The 17,423-nt window shown below is 43.7% G+C and overlaps 1 protein-coding gene across 1 annotated transcript in view; it reads left to right on the top strand.

Annotated features, from left to right (window-relative positions):
- The window catches only part of LOC138448026 (cilia- and flagella-associated protein 337-like), a 621,048-nt gene that overhangs the window by 237,953 nt on the left and 365,672 nt on the right, over positions 1–17,423 (top strand). The window contains exon 11 of the mRNA XM_069604562.1: positions 16,614–16,778. Within this exon, the coding sequence (XP_069460663.1) occupies positions 16,614–16,778 (165 nt within the window). The remainder of the gene's footprint in view (positions 1–16,613; positions 16,779–17,423) is intronic.

The following is a 17,423-nucleotide window of genomic DNA, read 5'->3' as shown; positions in this document are numbered from 1 at the left end:
AGAAGCAATACAAACAAGAAGGGGAAAAAGTGTCCAGCAAAGAGAGACACATCTAAAAAACGAGATTGGGCTCAAAGGGGCCGAGGAACAGACAAAAGAAACTGAGATGCAGGGAGAAGGGAATGATGAAAATAATATAAAGCAATCACAGAAGAATGAAGCAGTGGAGCTAGGCCATGGACACATTTCAAAACAGTGCAAATTAAGTTTTTGAGAATGAAATGGGAGCTAATGCAAAGAAGCAAGGGATGGAGAAATGAAGGATTGTCGTGGCAAAGGAATCAAAAGGTGCGTAGAAGAATTAAAGATCAAATAAAGAGGTGCAAGAGCATGTGCCACGAGACGGAGAGAAAAGAAGAGTAGTAATGAAGCAAAAGCTGCTGTAATAAAAGCTACCAGCAGGTGGCTTTTGCTTCATTAGTGCCGTGAGGGCAGAGATGAACTCAAGCACAGGAGGCACGTCCATTTAAATTTTTTTTTATTGGACAACGCTCCTGTGTACTGTTGGTGATTTGCATCTATTGGAAAATGTTTACCCTACTAAACCAATTGCAAACTGTTCGGCTTTTTACCCGTTTTATCAGAGAGTGTTCTGTAAAATGCACTATTTTAACCCATTTTTCAAATGTTCTCCAGCAGAGAACCACCCGCAAGCTCCTCTGGTTGATTCAGGCTATCTTGTTGTGCTCGTTACTCCCACATTTTCTGGGGAAACATTTACACCCCTCCAATTAAAAATATCACCAGCTGCCATGGGTATGAAAGATACGTTTTTGCACTGGGAAACGTTACTGTGATTGAACAAAGAACCACACTATATACTGGGGCTACTTGCAATCTAATAGGTAAAAATTACTACTCACTTTTGCCGAAGCCACCAAGACTGAGCCCTGCAGAAGTAGACATCTATCCATATGGATCACAGAATCTGTTAACATGTGAAAGCAGGCTCTCTGTAACATGCTCATATAAGAGCCAGTCTGCCACAATACAATTGTGGATACATTCTTAACTTCCGAACTGCAATGCAGATGGGTCTGGTCCATGTGCTGTATCTTATGACGATAGTCCACTGTCGCGACACAGTGATGAAAATTAACAAGCTGTTCCCTTCATTATGCTAAGGTATAGGAAAATTAAAAGACTGTCAAGGTAAGCTACTAATAGAAAATATAACACCAAAGACACAACACTACAGGAGTATTCCTTTCATTAATGTTAATGTTAAAGGTTTTTATACTGCGGACCAATGTCACTTGTGTGGTCTCTAGGTGCTCAGGCGGATCTGTAGTCATGGTTAGTAGGGTTGAGCGGGAAAAAAGAAAGAGAGCTGTGATGTGCTGTTGGCAGCTTCAGTTTGGAAACACCGTTCACTGAGCATAAAAAGCATTTTCGGAGGTTGGCCGCCATGTGCTGTTGTGCAAGGTTATTTGTGGTTTCTTTTGTTGTTGCAGTGTTGTGAAGTATGCACGGATTATGGTGCTGTCTGGTTGTGTTAAGTCCAGAGTTTGAGAGGTGTATGCAGAAGAGTGAATATATTAGTAGGGATTGTTGGTGAAAGTCCTGGAAATCCATCTAAGTGTGCCACACCTCCCACCCCTGAAATACAACCAAGTGCATCGCATTTCCTACCCCAGGAATCCATCTATGGGCGTTAGCCCCCTGCCCCCGAAAATCCATCTAAGTGCAACGCCTTTCCACCCATGAAATTCATCTAACTGCGTCACATTTCCTACCCCAGGGATCAATTTAAGTGTGTCATCTTAATAACCTATCATACACCTTTCCCCCCCTGAAAATCGATCTAAGTGCATCACATTTCCTACCCCTGAAATTCACCTAAATGCGTCAGATTTCCTACCCCTGACATCCATCTAAGTGCATCACATTTCCCACCCCTTCAATCTATCTAAGTGCGTCACATTTCCCACCCATGAAATTCACCTAACTGCGTCACCTGTGGCAGTCGTGATCTTTGTCTCCCCCCTAGTTGCCCTTTCTGGGTTTCACCTTATTTGTCATCTCAGCGGTCACGATTCCTATTCTTCTCTGTTATTCAGTATGCTGTCTGGTTTCTTAGTACATGCCCTATTTCTGGCTAGGTGATGTGTTCACTAGCATAACAGGAATTTGCAGAATACGGATAGTTGTCTTCCTCGATACCCTATGGGTGTTTTATATTATCTATTGGGGTGGGTCTGCTGCATTACTCCTGTTCACTTGTTGGTCCTCACTTGGGGTACGCCTAGGCTGAGAGTCTCCCTTCCCTGATTTTCCCTCCCCCCGTTTTCACTTAAACCTCCTTCCCTGGCCCAATCGTATCGGGCTTACCACCTTCTACTGTTCCTTAGTAGTCCCTCTTCAGGGAGTAACGGGGAAGGGGCACCTCGGTTAAAGATGTCTCTTCCCAGTCCTATCCCTCATTCCTATCACTCACTGCTCTCTATTGTTTTCAGGCTACCTCTCCTTGGTCCTTTTTGACCTCAAATGACCAGTCAATGGGACTTCATGTGCTAACGGCAGGAATTTTCAATCTCAATTCTTGGGGTACCACCATTCTCCTGAGGTGCCCTGGAATATATACCAAAGGTTCACTGTATAGGAGGCCATCCTCCCAGTAGAGCCTATGCTTCCAGGTTCTTTCCCTTCACTTTGGGGAAAGCTGCCTGTTTGATGCAGACCTTCTAGAGAGGGATCCTCTCTGTCCCCCATTGAAGTCTGTCCTTGAGGGTCCACCTCCTGCAAGTCTGCAGCTCAGGATGGTCTCTAGGATCCAGATCTTCCAGACAGGGTTGAATCTCCTCCACCTCGGACTCATCAGAAGATGGTTCTTGAGGGGATTCTTCTGAGTCTTCAGGGTATCAGGCCCCCCCAATTCAGTGTACCTCTGCACTTGGTCTCCCCTGAACCCCCGTCTACCTTCACTTGCCCTTCTGGGCCCTCCCACCCGCACTTGCCTGGCTGGACCTGCACCCTTGTAATAATAATTATTAATAATAATAATAATAATAATAATAATAATAATAATAATAATAATTAGGCTTTTATATAGCGCTACAAACCCTCAGGTATCTGAGCGCTGCTTATTATTACCCACGGTGTGTGGTGCTCATTTATCGACCTCGGAAGGATGAAAGGCTGAGTTTGGCCCCGCCGGGATTCGAACCTGCGTTAACAGGCTCTGCACGGGTGTCAAAGCGGGCGCTCTACTCGCTGTGCCACTTGACCGGCTAGCCCGTTACCCTCGCACTTAGCTTGTGAACCTTCTTCTCCTGCACTGTTTTCCCCTGGCCCTGTCCACCTGGTCTCCCATGGGACTCGCATTTTTTCAATGGCCCTCCGTCTAAATCGAAAATACCCCCTTTTGTCTCCCCTGCACTTCTCTTACTGCACTTGCACGTCCCGAAAAAGGATTGTTTTGTTTATGTCGTCCTCTTGTCTTGTTGTGCCTCGAGACACATTGTGTATATATAAATACACAATCAATCAACCAATTCTGTCACTCACTCAGCCTCAGCTGGTGGTGGCATCACAGGTGTGACCTGGAGTTTCTCTTTCACAGGAACTCTCTTCTTTGAGGAGGTTTTGGGCTTAGGGCCCTTCTTTCCATTGGAGATTCTGGATTTCTCCTTGGTCTCAGTTGGAAGGTCTCTTAAAGTTGTCTCTCTTGCCTTTCTTGCCAGCTCCCTTCTGTTCTTAGAAGGAGGCTTTGGTGTGCTTGAAACTATACCCAGGGCCTTCAAGTCATTGCCTAAAAGTACCCTACCTGGCACTTCAGACTGAAAACTCACAGAGATTTTATTAGTCATGTCATTACACTTAATAATAGCTGGTAGTATTGTACACATTTGGACTAGACCTCCTGCTAACTTGGTAAGCCTTTTGGAAGCCTTGACAACTTCCTCAGGTTGAAAGAAATGTTCATCTACCACAGTTATGCTGGCACCAGTGTCTTTATTGGCAGTGGTGTCCTGACTATTAACAACCACACTGTCTTTATACTACTCTTTATTAGTAACCCGGCGAGAGACAATCTGAATACAACAAGCATTCTGATTAGCTCTCGCCAGGTCCCTACCCGGCCGGGAATCCCTCCGTCAGGATTCCAAGGCCTTTGTCCCCGGCGGGGGGCGTGGCAGCCCCTAAGCCAATGAGGAGGCTCGAAGCAGGGCCATCCCCGCTCCGAGCCTCCCCGCGGCTGAGAGGCTGCCTTCGCCCCCTGCCGGGGACTCGGGTAAGTCTTTTTTTTAAATTATTTTAAATCCCTTCCCTCCCTCCCACCCTTCCCCCCAACTCACCTTCTTGGTCCTACGTCCCCAGCGGGGGACGAGGGAAGCCTCCAGCCGTGTGGAGACTCGGAGCGGGGCCATCCCCGCTCCGTGCCTCCACACGGCTGGAGGCTTCCCTCGTTCCCCGCCGGGGACGCAGGTACGTTTTTTTTTTCCTGTCCCACTCCCGCCCTCCCAACCCCACTTACCTTCTTTTTGATCCTTTTTCGGGAGCAGACGCGCGCAGCGTTTCGGGATAAAAAAAAGCTTTTAGTGCCCCGGTCACGCAGTTTTTGCGGGCCGGGGTACTAATAGCAATAGAACCCTCTCGTTCTATTGCTTAAGTATTATCAGGAATGGAATTATAGACCTCAATATTCTGGTGTTCCCACAGTCCCAGAGATACTAAAGAAACTCCAGCCTGAACACCAATGGGTTCTTCAGTAGGAGAGTGAAAGCTAGCACCTGTCATTGGTACATCCACATCATGTGTGAAGGCTAAGCTGACAGATGGTATCCCTGAAGGTTTACCCTTACTTCTGGGATCTCCTTTCCGATGGTCACAGATCCAAAAATCCCACATTTCCCAAATGTATTTTGGAATGGTGCGCTCTGGTGACCTCCCTCTGGTTTGGGCCCAGAGGTTTCACTAGCTCTTTAATGTTGTTTATGGGGATAGTTACCCATGTTATGCTTGTGGCCCTCTTTTGGTGGGGGAAATTTGGAATGTTCCTTCTCATCTTTCTTATGCCTATTCCCATCCTCTTTCTTGTGAGGAGCCCCAGAATCATTGTGAGTAGCCCTGAAGGCCACCCATAAGTCATCAGCCAGTGCTAGCCTCTTGGGGTCTAGTTCCTTAGAGTCAGCAAGGTGCTGTCTCATGTCTGGGGCATAGGCATCAAAAATACTTTCTAGCATGAAGAGACAGCTCATACCATCATAGGTGCTCACCTTGTAGCCCTTAATCTAGGTCTTTCAGGCTTTCACACACCCAAGTTACCCACAAGCTTCCATCTTTCTTCTTTTGGTCCCTAAACCTTTTCAGGTATTGATTAATCAGCATCAAATGGAGGATGAGCTACACTTGCTGCTAAAGCAGGACATCATTGAACCAGCCAATGGACCCATTCCATCGGTTCCCCATAGTACTCTTGTCTAAGAAACGATCAGACAAACATGTTGACCTCTGTATGTACAAAACCAAGCCATGCAGAGAGAGAAACACCACACCTGAGGCTAACGTACATGATACACCAGCTAAATGTTGCCACAAGCTTTTTCGAATTTGATTTAAACAAAGGATACCCTCTGTTTGAGTTGAGCTCCGAATCCATATATATCACAACTTTTGCAACACATCTGGAATAATTTTGCTGCAAGCATCTGAGCTTTGGGATCTATTTGGCTGCTAAGCGCTTCCAAGAAGAGATCCATAAAGTCATAGATCGTATTCCCAAATGCATTATGTATAGTGAAGATATTCTAGTATTCAGCAAGTTACAAGAATGGCATGAGGCCATTGACAAATGTGCTTTAACGTGTCCAACCTGTGCTTATTGCTGGGACTGGCCAGCTACTCTAAGAGAGAGATTCAGGATCTATCGTTGATCGGTGTCCCTCTATGTCAGCTTATCAAACAAGATCAGGCATTCAGGTGGTCACAGAAGTAATGGACGGTATTTGAAAAAATCTACAGTTGCATAGCCTCATCCGTCTGCAAGTTCTACTTCGATTCCAATCTACCAATAGAAGTAACAGTTGGTGCCATCCTGGTGGAACTGGGTGCAATCCTCGGGCAAGCCTGGCTTTTCTTCACCAAGATGTAGAGTGCGGTATAATACTTACCTCATTAACAAACCGCAAAGATAAAAACAATGTAGGTCGACTTTATGGTGCGTTTGTTGACCTGTCGAGCGTCTTTGATATGGTGAATCGGGACAAGCTTTGGCTCAAGCTGGAGCAGAAAGGGGCGCCGAAAGCTCTGACAAATATCCTAGTAAGCCTTCATGAAGGAAACTCAGCTAGAGTTAGACTTAATCTAGCTGGACATTTGTCAGACCATTTAAGTATAAACAGAGGTGTCAGACAAGGGTGTATGGTGATACCATTTCTCTTTAAGTTCTATCTGGGAGACTTTGGACAATTTATAGAGTCTTCAGCATTGGCAAGTACTAAGGTGGGTTCATTGGCTATCAAATGGCTTATGTACGCAGACGACATTGTGCTGCTAGACAGGACTCCTGTCGGTCTGCAAAGACTGCTGAAGGCGCTCCATTTGTACATGAAAGCAAATGATCTGGTGGTAAACCCGGAGAAATAAGGGTTGTAGCCTTTGGAGGCAAGGGTATCAAAGGAGCCAGATATTATTGGTCAATAGGTGGTCGTTTAACCCCTTTGGTAAAAGAAGTGATGTACCTGGGATTTACTCTGCACGCGGTCCCGACAGTTGGGACACAGTATGCAGAATTACTGGCCAAATGAATACAATTGAAAGCACAAATGAAGAAGATCTTGAGTTTGTACTGTACATTTTCCATCATGCCAGTGATAACGTTTTATGTGGCAAAAAGCATTCCTGTGCTACTATATGGAATCGAGGCCAAACCGCTCCTATGGTCAATAGACTGGCAAAAAGTGGAAAGCTATATCTGGAAGCAGGTACTTTGTTTGCCCAGAAGCCTTCAGAAGGCTACACTCAGATACGAATTAGGTTTGAAATCCCTTAAGGTCGTAGCGGAGTGGAAACTGCTTTCCTTATATAGGTCCATTTTGGTGCCAATGACAAACACATTCTATGAAGACCTCCTCGACAATATGAATTTAGACACCTCCCTAACCTTGAGAGAACTTAAGCAGGTGGCAGAAGATCTATTGATCTATTGTGAACAAGATAAACATACATTGATCACAAATCCATTGAAGGTCAAGAAAGTACTGGCAATAAGAGATTGGATTACCACATCAGATATGGTGAGGTCATCTTCCATCCCTACATCCTTTTTAAGTATGGAAAAAAGCAGGGTTTTGTTCCAAGGTATCTAACGAAGTTCCCAGATGTAAAAGGAAGGCAGAATTTCATGAGAGTACGCCTGAATTTGATCAAAACGGGCTCAGTCTTGACCAAATGGGGACTTACAGAAGCGACTAGGAGTCTGTGCACGGAGTACACAGACCCTAGCAAAGAAACGCTCAGGCATCTACTGAGGTTCTGCAAAGGTACCTGGGACAGTAGGGTCAAATACTTGGGTAACTCAGTCAGGACACTTGATCGGCTATCATCGAGTGCCTTCTGGGAAAGAATGATTGCAGGCCACGAGACTAAACTGACATTAAATGACAAAAGAGTATTGCAACACACCGGTTTCATCCCACAAACATACTGGTAATGTATTTGCTATTGTGGGTAGGAAATGTGTCTGTATGTTTATTTTATTTTGATTGCTATTGATCAATTATCTTTTATGTGAAAATTGTATGATTAATATATGAATTTGTTGTACTGAATTATGAGTACATTTTATTAAGAAGTTTGTGTAAAAAACCTAAATAAAAAAAAGATGTAGAGTGTCCTTACACAGATAGAGCAAGCCTATTCTTAAGTCAAAAGGAAGAGTCTGGCCATTGTGTGTTTTTGGAAATGGAAAATGTTTCACAGTAATTACGGATCACCAAGTACTTACCAATTTCTTCAGCATTCCCATCATTCCCAACATGTATAATCTACCTTTTTAGAGGTACTAACATGAACTCTTTTTAATACAATTTCCCACTGTTTTCCTTTATTTTATGTTGGGCTCTTTTACTAAATTGTACTATGTGAATGTTCCTTTGAGTGCATTATGCCAAGCATAAGCACCGCACAAATGACTCCAGTAATAGCCAGATGGGGTTTGTGCTTGCAAGACTATCATTTTGTCATAGTACAAAGGCCTGGCGGACTTTCTATCTTGCCAGATGATTGAATCACAAAACACGTCACTCTCTATAGCTGATTGCTATATTACCTATGTTGTACAACAAGCAAGATCCAGCCTACTACATCTAGACATCACCCAAATGGAAATGGAAGACTATTAGGCTTTAGACATCATCATAACATGCCTGATGTCAGGAAAGTAGAAGCACACAAAAGGGCTAGCCCGCAAATAATTCAGCCCAAAGACCAGCATAGCCTACAAACTCTACTGCAGGTGAAGGATGAGTTATCCATATCGGAACCTAACATATTGCTGAAAAATAACAAAGGAGCCATTGCCACATCATTGCATGAAAAGGTTATTGTTATAGATCATGAGGGGCCCCGGGTGTCATTTCCACTAAGATCCTCCTGAGAGAAAAGGTGTGGTTCCTGAGGATGGACGACCTCATTGGAACAACACTTCCCGGAGCCGTTTCTCACGACCCCACTCCCATAAGTCACCTGTTAAGTGGCTGTTGACTTCTTGAGCCCACGGCAGTCAGGTTCCTATATACTGGTATGCTAAAAGAGTACTCTAGATACCTTGATAGACAAATTGTGCCCTCTTCAGCTGCATCAGCAGAATTACCTGCAAAGTCAAGATTTTTGACTGTTTGCTGAGTGCATGGGATTCGAACACAGCTGTGACATGCATCTATGGCCTCAAGAAAATTGTGCAGTGAGTGAGACATTTTATGGGACTTCTAAAATTCACTTTGCAAATTTGTCATGTCAACAAATCCATGGAACAGTCCGTCTACCAGATATAACAGTGATAAAGGACCACTTTGCACAAAACAATGGAGCACTGCACTTCCTCAGAAATAATATGCGGAATGAAAATATGCAAACCACTACTACCATGCACGCTACTACTACTACGCACGCAATCATAAGAGAAATGAAGCAATACGCTGATAAGCGGCGAAGTGCAAAAGAGTCACATCTACAAGGAGGAGACATAGTACTGGTGTGACAATCCAGGACTCACAAGTAGAAGTTACTCTTTGACCCGTAACCCCTCACCCTCCCAGGGTGACTACCGAGAAGGAGGGCAAGACAATATAAGAAACACATAATTCTTGAGAAAGTCTGTGATACCTGTTTTGAATCCAGACAGAAACAGAATATGTAGATGTCGATGAATTCTGAGGGAAATTAAGTGCTGGCAGAAAATGAGTTCAGTTTGAATGGTTAGAACACGATATCCAAACGGCCAACAAGAAGAAGAATACGGTGAGACATCTGATGGATCGAAGCGATGGATTAATTGGAGGTTTTCTTTGCATCACTAGACGATTGTAAAACCCTGTACTGCCTGTCCAAGTGGTTAGTTAAGAGGGACTTGAATCCAGGCAGCACAGAAGATGTGAGAGGATGTCAGAGAAGGAAACCGCCCCCGTCTCTGTTGCTTGCCCGGGATACTAATCCAAGGCCGCACATGAAAGTGGCTAATAATACAATTCGGGAATTCATGCAGAAGTGTATTGCTGATAGACATATAGTGCCAGAGGCATGTCAGTAACAGGTCATGCATGTGTGATACATACCTCTGCTGTGCTTTCATGACTTTCACTGACGTTGATTGAATAATTTAAAATAAGGAACGTTTCTTTCAGCCCTTCAACTGTACAGAATCATGTTAGGCTGAGATAGTCAGCCGCATGTTAAGTGTGCATGGAGTCTACCATTGTGGTTGGTAATCTTACATTAAGGCATGGTTGTGCTGGTAGGTAATTTGTTTATAAAAGTCAGTAGAGCTGAATGTATTAAGTATGCCCTAGTCAGCTATTTAAGGTTCTAGGAGGGTTTAGATTAGTACAGAGATAGAAATTAAGATTGGAAAAGCAGGAGCTAAAGTCAGCTCCTGGCTATTGTAAGGTTGTCGAAGAAGGAAGCTGACACAAGGGTGGCATGTTGGTTGCTATATACTTGTATTTATAGTAAAAATAAACCCTCACTATCCCTATCTTCTAAGAGAGATTTCCCTGCCTCAAACTAATACTAAAGGATCTGTCAGACTGTCTGTCAAAATGAAACTCCACCGCCCTGTGTCACAGCCACTTCTATCCCTTACACAGAACGACAACTGAAGAATAATGTAATGCAACAAAGTTCATTCTCCAGGAGAATGGTCGTCTTCTCCTGGTATTCAGATGGTGTTCCCAAAATGTTCTCTTGCAAAAAGATGTCTGGGGGAAGGACTCCCCGACCCTGGCTTGTAATTCAAACAAACCTTGTGCAACTCAGCTTTATATACCAGGAGAATGACTCTCTTCTCCTGGTATTCGGGTGTTGTCCCTAAAAAATCTACTCTTGTAAAAGGGCGCCAGAGGGAATTACTCCCATCCCCTGGCTTGTGGTTCCAATAAAACCTTTGTACAACTAACATTTCTGGGCCAGGATAAGGACTCCCTTCTCCTGGCATTGGTCGGCACACTCCAATATTATTCACACCAAGGCCAGGGGGAATGTCTCCCTTGCCCTGGAGTCTCTTGAGTATATTCAAAGAGCTTTAGTTTCTTCACCTGGAGAATTACTCCCTTCTCCTGGTGTTTGTGAGTTATTTTCTGTATCTTTCAAACTTGGTGTTGATTTTGCCAATCTCTCACGGTATTAGCAAATTCCCGAATCCCATCTCTGTCACTGCGGTGAGGAGGATGTCCTTGGATGTCTTTTTCACTGCTGTTGGGTGCCCAGATCCTTCTCTGTTCATCCATGGGTTTATCTCTGGTACTGCTATGAGGAGGATTTCCTCTATTACTCAGTTCACTTATATTGGGGTCCCAGACCCTTCTATGGTGGTCAAAGGGCTTATCTCTGCCACTGCTATGAGGAAGATGTCCTCACATGCTTGCTACACCTATATTGGGGTCTCAGACCCTTCTCTTGTGGTCAGTGGGATTATCTTTGTGACTGCTATGAGATTAATTTGGATGTATGGCTGACCCTTCATAGGCCCAACGGCCTTATTACTGTCATGAGCAGATGAAGGGTCCCCTGAGCCTGTCCCGCTTGCACCCTTTTGTCCCCTCCGTGTGTAAAGACTGGGAGGGGGTATCTGTACTTCTGCCCTCTATATGGTAGAGTAGAGGCATAGAGCACCCCAGTCAAGGTTCTCTATATGGTAGCTTGGACGAGCAACCAAGGATTAAGCTCTCAGGAGGTGATGCAGGCAGGTTCTTAAGTACAGTGAGTCCACAAGCCCCCACAAAGGAATGTCCACACACTACGCTATGTGCTAACTCAGTTCTTTATATAAAAATAAGGTTCAGAGATGTATACACAATTCGATAACACATTTTGTACTCTGGTAATTCTATAATGACAAATCTATACAATTCTATGTGGTAATACACTTAGACTTCAGATTTCTTTAAAATGCATTAACTGCTGGCAGTTATAGTAGAGCATACACATTTTTCAGTAAGGTGTATCAACATAGACAATAAGGAAAGAAGGCATGATAAAGTTAAGCAATGGCAGAATGCTTTCTTTGGATATAGATGCCCAATTCTGAATGAGGATACCCCCACCTAGGCACCTAGGCAACCTGTATTAAAATAATTAACAACCCCAGTCCATAAATGCTCAATACATTGCTTCTTGGTTAAAAAGTTCAACCACCTCAATGTACCTGAAGTGGAAGAGTTTCTTTGATGGTTCGTCGACAGTATCCTTCGAGGCTGGACTTCCTTTAAAGCAGGAGCCACTGGACATCGAGAACCTCAAGGAACAATGGAACCATGGCATCGATACAGCAGCTTCGACCTTTGTGGTGCTCTTCGATGATCAATCGTGGAAGTCCTGGGAAGATGAGGCATGCAGTAAACCTTGATGCAAAGGGTTCAGTGCCGCAAATAAGACTCAGCGATGGATGCAGGCCTGGCAGCAGGCGTCGGTTGTCATGAGTTGCGTTTGGCGTTCCCCTGGCCTGTTGGTACTGCAGCCACAGTACATACCTTGGGATGGCTTCGGCGATCGGGACTCGAGCATGGGCTGGTCCTCGGCTCTTCACTCTGTCAGTGTCCTCGGGATGTCTTTGTGGGCAGGACAAAGTGGTCGACGGTGATGGCAAGGAAGCCCTCGTTCAAATGTTCTTAGGCAATGCAGGGCCTTTCGGCTCCAGTCGTTGAGCTGCACGGTGTCAAGAGGTCCCTGCTTCTGGGCAACACAATTTGACTGGCTTCCAGCAGTCACAGAAATCTTCCAAATCCCAGTCGACGTCAATGCACTCCGATGGCCTCGATGTCCAGGATTCTCGGCGGACCCCTTTTCCGGACTTCAGACTCAGAACTGGCTTCCAGGGTGCCTTGATGAATAACAGCAGTTTTTGCACAATGGTACCTTGTAGCTCGGGCAGAGGTCTCCTAGCCAGGTCCTCTCTCAGATTAGTCCTCAACAGACTCAACAGCATTTAGATTACTTCAAAGGAAATGCAGCAGCAATCTTCTTCTTCCAGCTGGACATCAAGGATGAGCTTCAAGTTTCGACTTCACTGGAAGGGAGAGAGCCAGGGCAGGACTTTGGGAAAACCAGGTAACAGGTAATAGAAACCAGGCCCCATGGGCCATCTTGCCGTCTCTCAGGAATCCACTGATTCCTATGGCAGGGCCTGGGTATTCCAAAATGGAGGTTACTCAGAGCTCCTGGCATATCAGCATGGAGCTGCCACAAGCCCATACCCTGCTCTGTGGGCAAGACCCAGGTGCCCAAACACCTACACTAGTGGAACAGGGTTGTACCCTCACCCATGGGTGCTATAAGGGTACCTTAAGGTTCTTGGTTCACCACAACCAAAAAGAGGAAGAGCTGCACTGCCAGAGCTTCCAATTGGACTCCTGTGCAGAAAACAACACAGAACACACATGATAAGGGAGTACAGAACAAGGACCTGGAGGCCTTGTCCCTCCAATACATTTCCAGCATCAGGTCTCCCGTACCACCCGTTACCTTCACTAGGGCTTCAGTACGTCACAGGGGCTTCCTGGGACTGAAGTTCTTCTCTCTGGCTCTTCAGATTTCTCTCCTCCGCTGTTGCTGCTCCCCAGCATCTCAGCATGCAGCTCTGCTCGACTCTGCTTCTCCTCGGTCTCGTGCCTGGGTCCGTTACAGTGAGAGCCCAGAAGGACTCCCTCAGCTGCTCGTTGGCATCCTTCATTATTCTCTTCCTCAAGTCTGCCATCCAGGTTTGGACAGTCTCCCCCTCTGCTGCTTCTCCCTCCTAGGGCTTGACAAGTTCTTTAGTCCATCATCTCTTCTTACACATTGTTGCCAGTCCCACCCTGGCAGATTGTCAAAGTACTTTCTTTTGACAACTTGATCTTTATGCCTCCTCTGAGCCACCTCGTACCAGTACTAGCCCAGTTAGCAATCTTCATGTCTTCTGTGCTCTTCTTTATCCTGGTATTTTCTGTTTTGGTTGTATCCCAATTACTATAGTAATACATTTGTCTACTCTTAAGGAAGTGGCTTGGAATGGCGGCAGAGGTTAGAGAAGGTTGGGGTTTGACATTCAGTGGTCTGTACCCTAGGCGATTGCCCTTGCCCCCACAAGGAGAGTCCCTCTCACATTAAACCACATTAAACCACCCCTAGGGGCACTATTGGGTAGTGGCCGCACCGCCCTAGCCACATGTTAAGGGGCTCCCCTCTGGGAGAGGTGACAAGAGTAGGTAGATCTATACAGTATCGAGCATTATCCAATTAACAGTAGCTACCAAAAGGGAACGAGGAGCTAGTAGATAGCGTTTCCGCATATTTAACTTCCACATAAGATGCAAACGTATCGTCCTGTCCATTACTTATGAGCCATAATGCTTCAAATGTCATATAGATGTTTCCTAATGTTTATAGATCATCCCAAAAGCACAGTGTTACATTCTCATCGGTGTGTTTGTTCATTATCAGTGGGCTTGAAGAGCCAAAACGTAGCTCCTGATAGCTGTTGGTGTCAAGCTAACCAGGCTCTTCTAGGTTACAAGCAGGACCTAAATAGCTCCGAGCTCCCCCCATTTCCAACCCTGTAGTATCATTCAGTTTGGTACTAAAATATACAGTAAGAATCGCTCATGCTAGATATTTATCTGTCTGGGAAAGAGTCAGTCACAAGCCTATCATCCATGAAGCAGTGCTCTCTGACCTCACTTAAATGAGCATACATTTAGATATGTGAAATTGCAGTGCTATGAGTTATAACAACTTTGTAACTGGGTGTGAGCAATTATTCCAGAAAATATGTTTCCTGAAGACTTGGCAGGAAAGGCGTAATCCTTTCTCACAGGGAACAGACATGGCGGAACTCCTGAACCCAAAGAGAATGTTTTTGGTTGGAGACTCTTAATTCACTAATTTTAGAAGGAATGAATGAGGAATGTAATTTGAGCAGTTTTCTCGGCTAATTGCTCAGAACATACACGTTAGCATGGAGTATGTGATGGATTGTAAGCATTGAAATGATGAACTTACTGTGGTGTTTATATAAGGTTCATCAAGGGAATGACGTAGGAATCCTATATTGAATATGTCAATAAGTATGATACCCTCGGGTCTGGCGCGCGCTATAAATAAATAAACAAACAAACAAACAAACAAGCTTTGATAGTATTGTACAGATTATATTAGACCTGACCACACAATGATGTTGTTAATACAGTAAGGGAATATCACAGATACTGCAAACACATATCTAAATACATTAATGCATGAGTTAGTGAAATTGACTTCATAAAATATGCATGCTCAGAATGTGTAACAATTTGAATTCTATAGGCCCAACGTACAGAACATACATGTCAACATGGGATATGTGAAGGATAGTGAGCATAAACATTTTTGAAGTTCCATAACTTACACAAGGTACATAAGGTGAGCTCTGTAGGAATCGTTCACAGATTATGTGATAAGGATGATCATACAAGCTTTGATAATATTTAACAGATTATATTGGACATGGACACATGAATACTTTTCATTACAGGGAAGTGGTACCACGACCAATGCAAAAAATGTGTATGTCTATATACTAATGCTTACATTAAACATAGTGATTTCTGTTAATACATCAACTCATAAAAAGCAAGATCACATAGCATTGCCTTGAACTATCATAGCTCTGAGAATAGTATCCATTGGCATTACATAAGGAACACTCCACACGCACTGCGCGTTTCCATGTGGAGGCGTGATGATATCATCATATGATGATGTCACACAGGTCCTTTTTGTGATATCATTACATGATGATGTCACAGTGCACTCCGATTCCACCAATAGTAGAATATGATGTCAAGCACCACAGAGGTGAGTTAGTGGAACAGTATGGTGCCGGTGAAGACCACATGAAAGTTTGACCTATTCAATAATTTAGCAGGAGGACTTCTTCTTGAGTAGGAAATATAGAATACTAACAAGATTGTCAAAACAACTTAAAGTGGTTAACTAGAATACAACATTGTTTTATTTAGAAATTAAGAGTGTGTATTGGTTTCAAAACAGTGAGTGATGGAGTGATCACATCAAAGCCCCCCTTCTAAAACGTTGGTAGTGGAGGACAGAACATAAGGTGCTTGTTTTACTACTAAATTGAGAATATATGTTGGATTTTATGCACCTTTCTTGTTCAAAAATCCTGAATAAGAATTTATGCTTTTGTATTTTCTGATTATTGCAGATCATTGAAAAAGGATCTATATCTGAAATGCATCAGATCGATACAAAATGAAAGCCTGTTTTCTTTTATATACAATGTTGTTATAATGATTATTTGTTACAATAATTATACTTGAAAGATAATAAATCGTTGATGCAAAAGCTAAAGCAGTGTCTTTTGGAGGTTCCCCCAGTATCTGACAGATTTTTTTGCCAGAATTACATTTTGCAAATTTACAACCCCAAGTGCATAGGGGTTTTCTGGTGCATACCATTTTAGAATACAATTGTAAGCTGATTGACAAAAATGTGGTGCCCACTCAACACTGCTATACATTCAATCCTTATTCAACACATGAAACTGTCAGGAACTTAACAACTGTATTTCTTAATGGATAAGGATTGTCGAGGTGCTCACACCGTAACAATTCAGGTGTTTTGTCATTCAACTGGCTCATTCTCCAATGCATATTGATATGATTGGTTATTTATAACACGGTTAATACCCACATGTTTATAAACGCGGACTCAGGGATTTGAACCTGTGTTGTTCCATGTTGCCTTGCTTCCAAGGCGAGCACGTTGCCCCTGAGCTATCCTCCCGAGACTATTTCTATAGAGTATAGACTACAGACTATATTCCAAAAACACATCCTTTTGTAGGAGTTAGTTTCCCCATAAGGACATTGCTTTAGTTTGACACACCTAGTAATGTCCATTCTACATTTTGTCAATAGGTGGTGACAGGATCTGACGATTCCACCATCGCAGTGTGGGATGTAGAGACAGGCGCAAAATACTTGTTGCTCGACAATGCTCATGGGAATGAAGAAATAACATGCATGGCTTTCGACATCTCTCAGCGGAAGCTGATTACAGGAGCGAGGAACGGAACCACAAAGGTGAGCTCTACTGATGTTTATATATCTCTCCCCCCCTTTACACTCTAAGCATACACATTATCAGTCGGGAAAAACAAGCTTTGAAAAGAGTTAAGGCCACTAGCAATGAGAACAAGCTGGGACGACCAAGGTTATGGCTCAGACCCACAATCCAAAGATAACATATTGTAAAGTCAACAAAGGTTTGGAATGCCAACATGAAGATACAGACACTGTGCCAATGAAATATTTCCATCACACTGCAAATTAAACCTTAATTTGTACAGCAGCATTACTACACAACATTCACTTTAACTTTGGAATGTATGTGATCTGCGAAGTTGTTTAGTGTGCGTTGAGCTTTAGTTTGTAGCGTAATGGATTGTGTTCATTATAGGGAAATCCTTTATTTCATTTGGACAGTGTTTGTACTTTGCATTGACATTCTCAACATTGTCAGACTCTTCCATTTTACAGGTACTACCATGAACTCTTTTGAACACGTTTTTCGCCAATGATTTCCTCTCTGAGTCTTGGGCTACTACACTCAATTTGATTATGTGCATGTTATTTTGAGTATATTCTTCCAAACATATTGTTGTTGGTCATGGTGTGGGCTTGTAGCCTGTGCCTGTTGTGCTGAATTGTATTCGGTGCTTACTGTTC

The sequence above is a fragment of the Ambystoma mexicanum genome, chromosome 3q (assembly GCF_040938575.1).
Source record: "Ambystoma mexicanum isolate Mex_15411 chromosome 3q, UKY_AmexF1_1, whole genome shotgun sequence".
Taxonomy (NCBI): domain Eukaryota; kingdom Metazoa; phylum Chordata; class Amphibia; order Caudata; family Ambystomatidae; genus Ambystoma; species Ambystoma mexicanum.
This window is presented reverse-complemented; position numbering and strand designations above follow the sequence as displayed.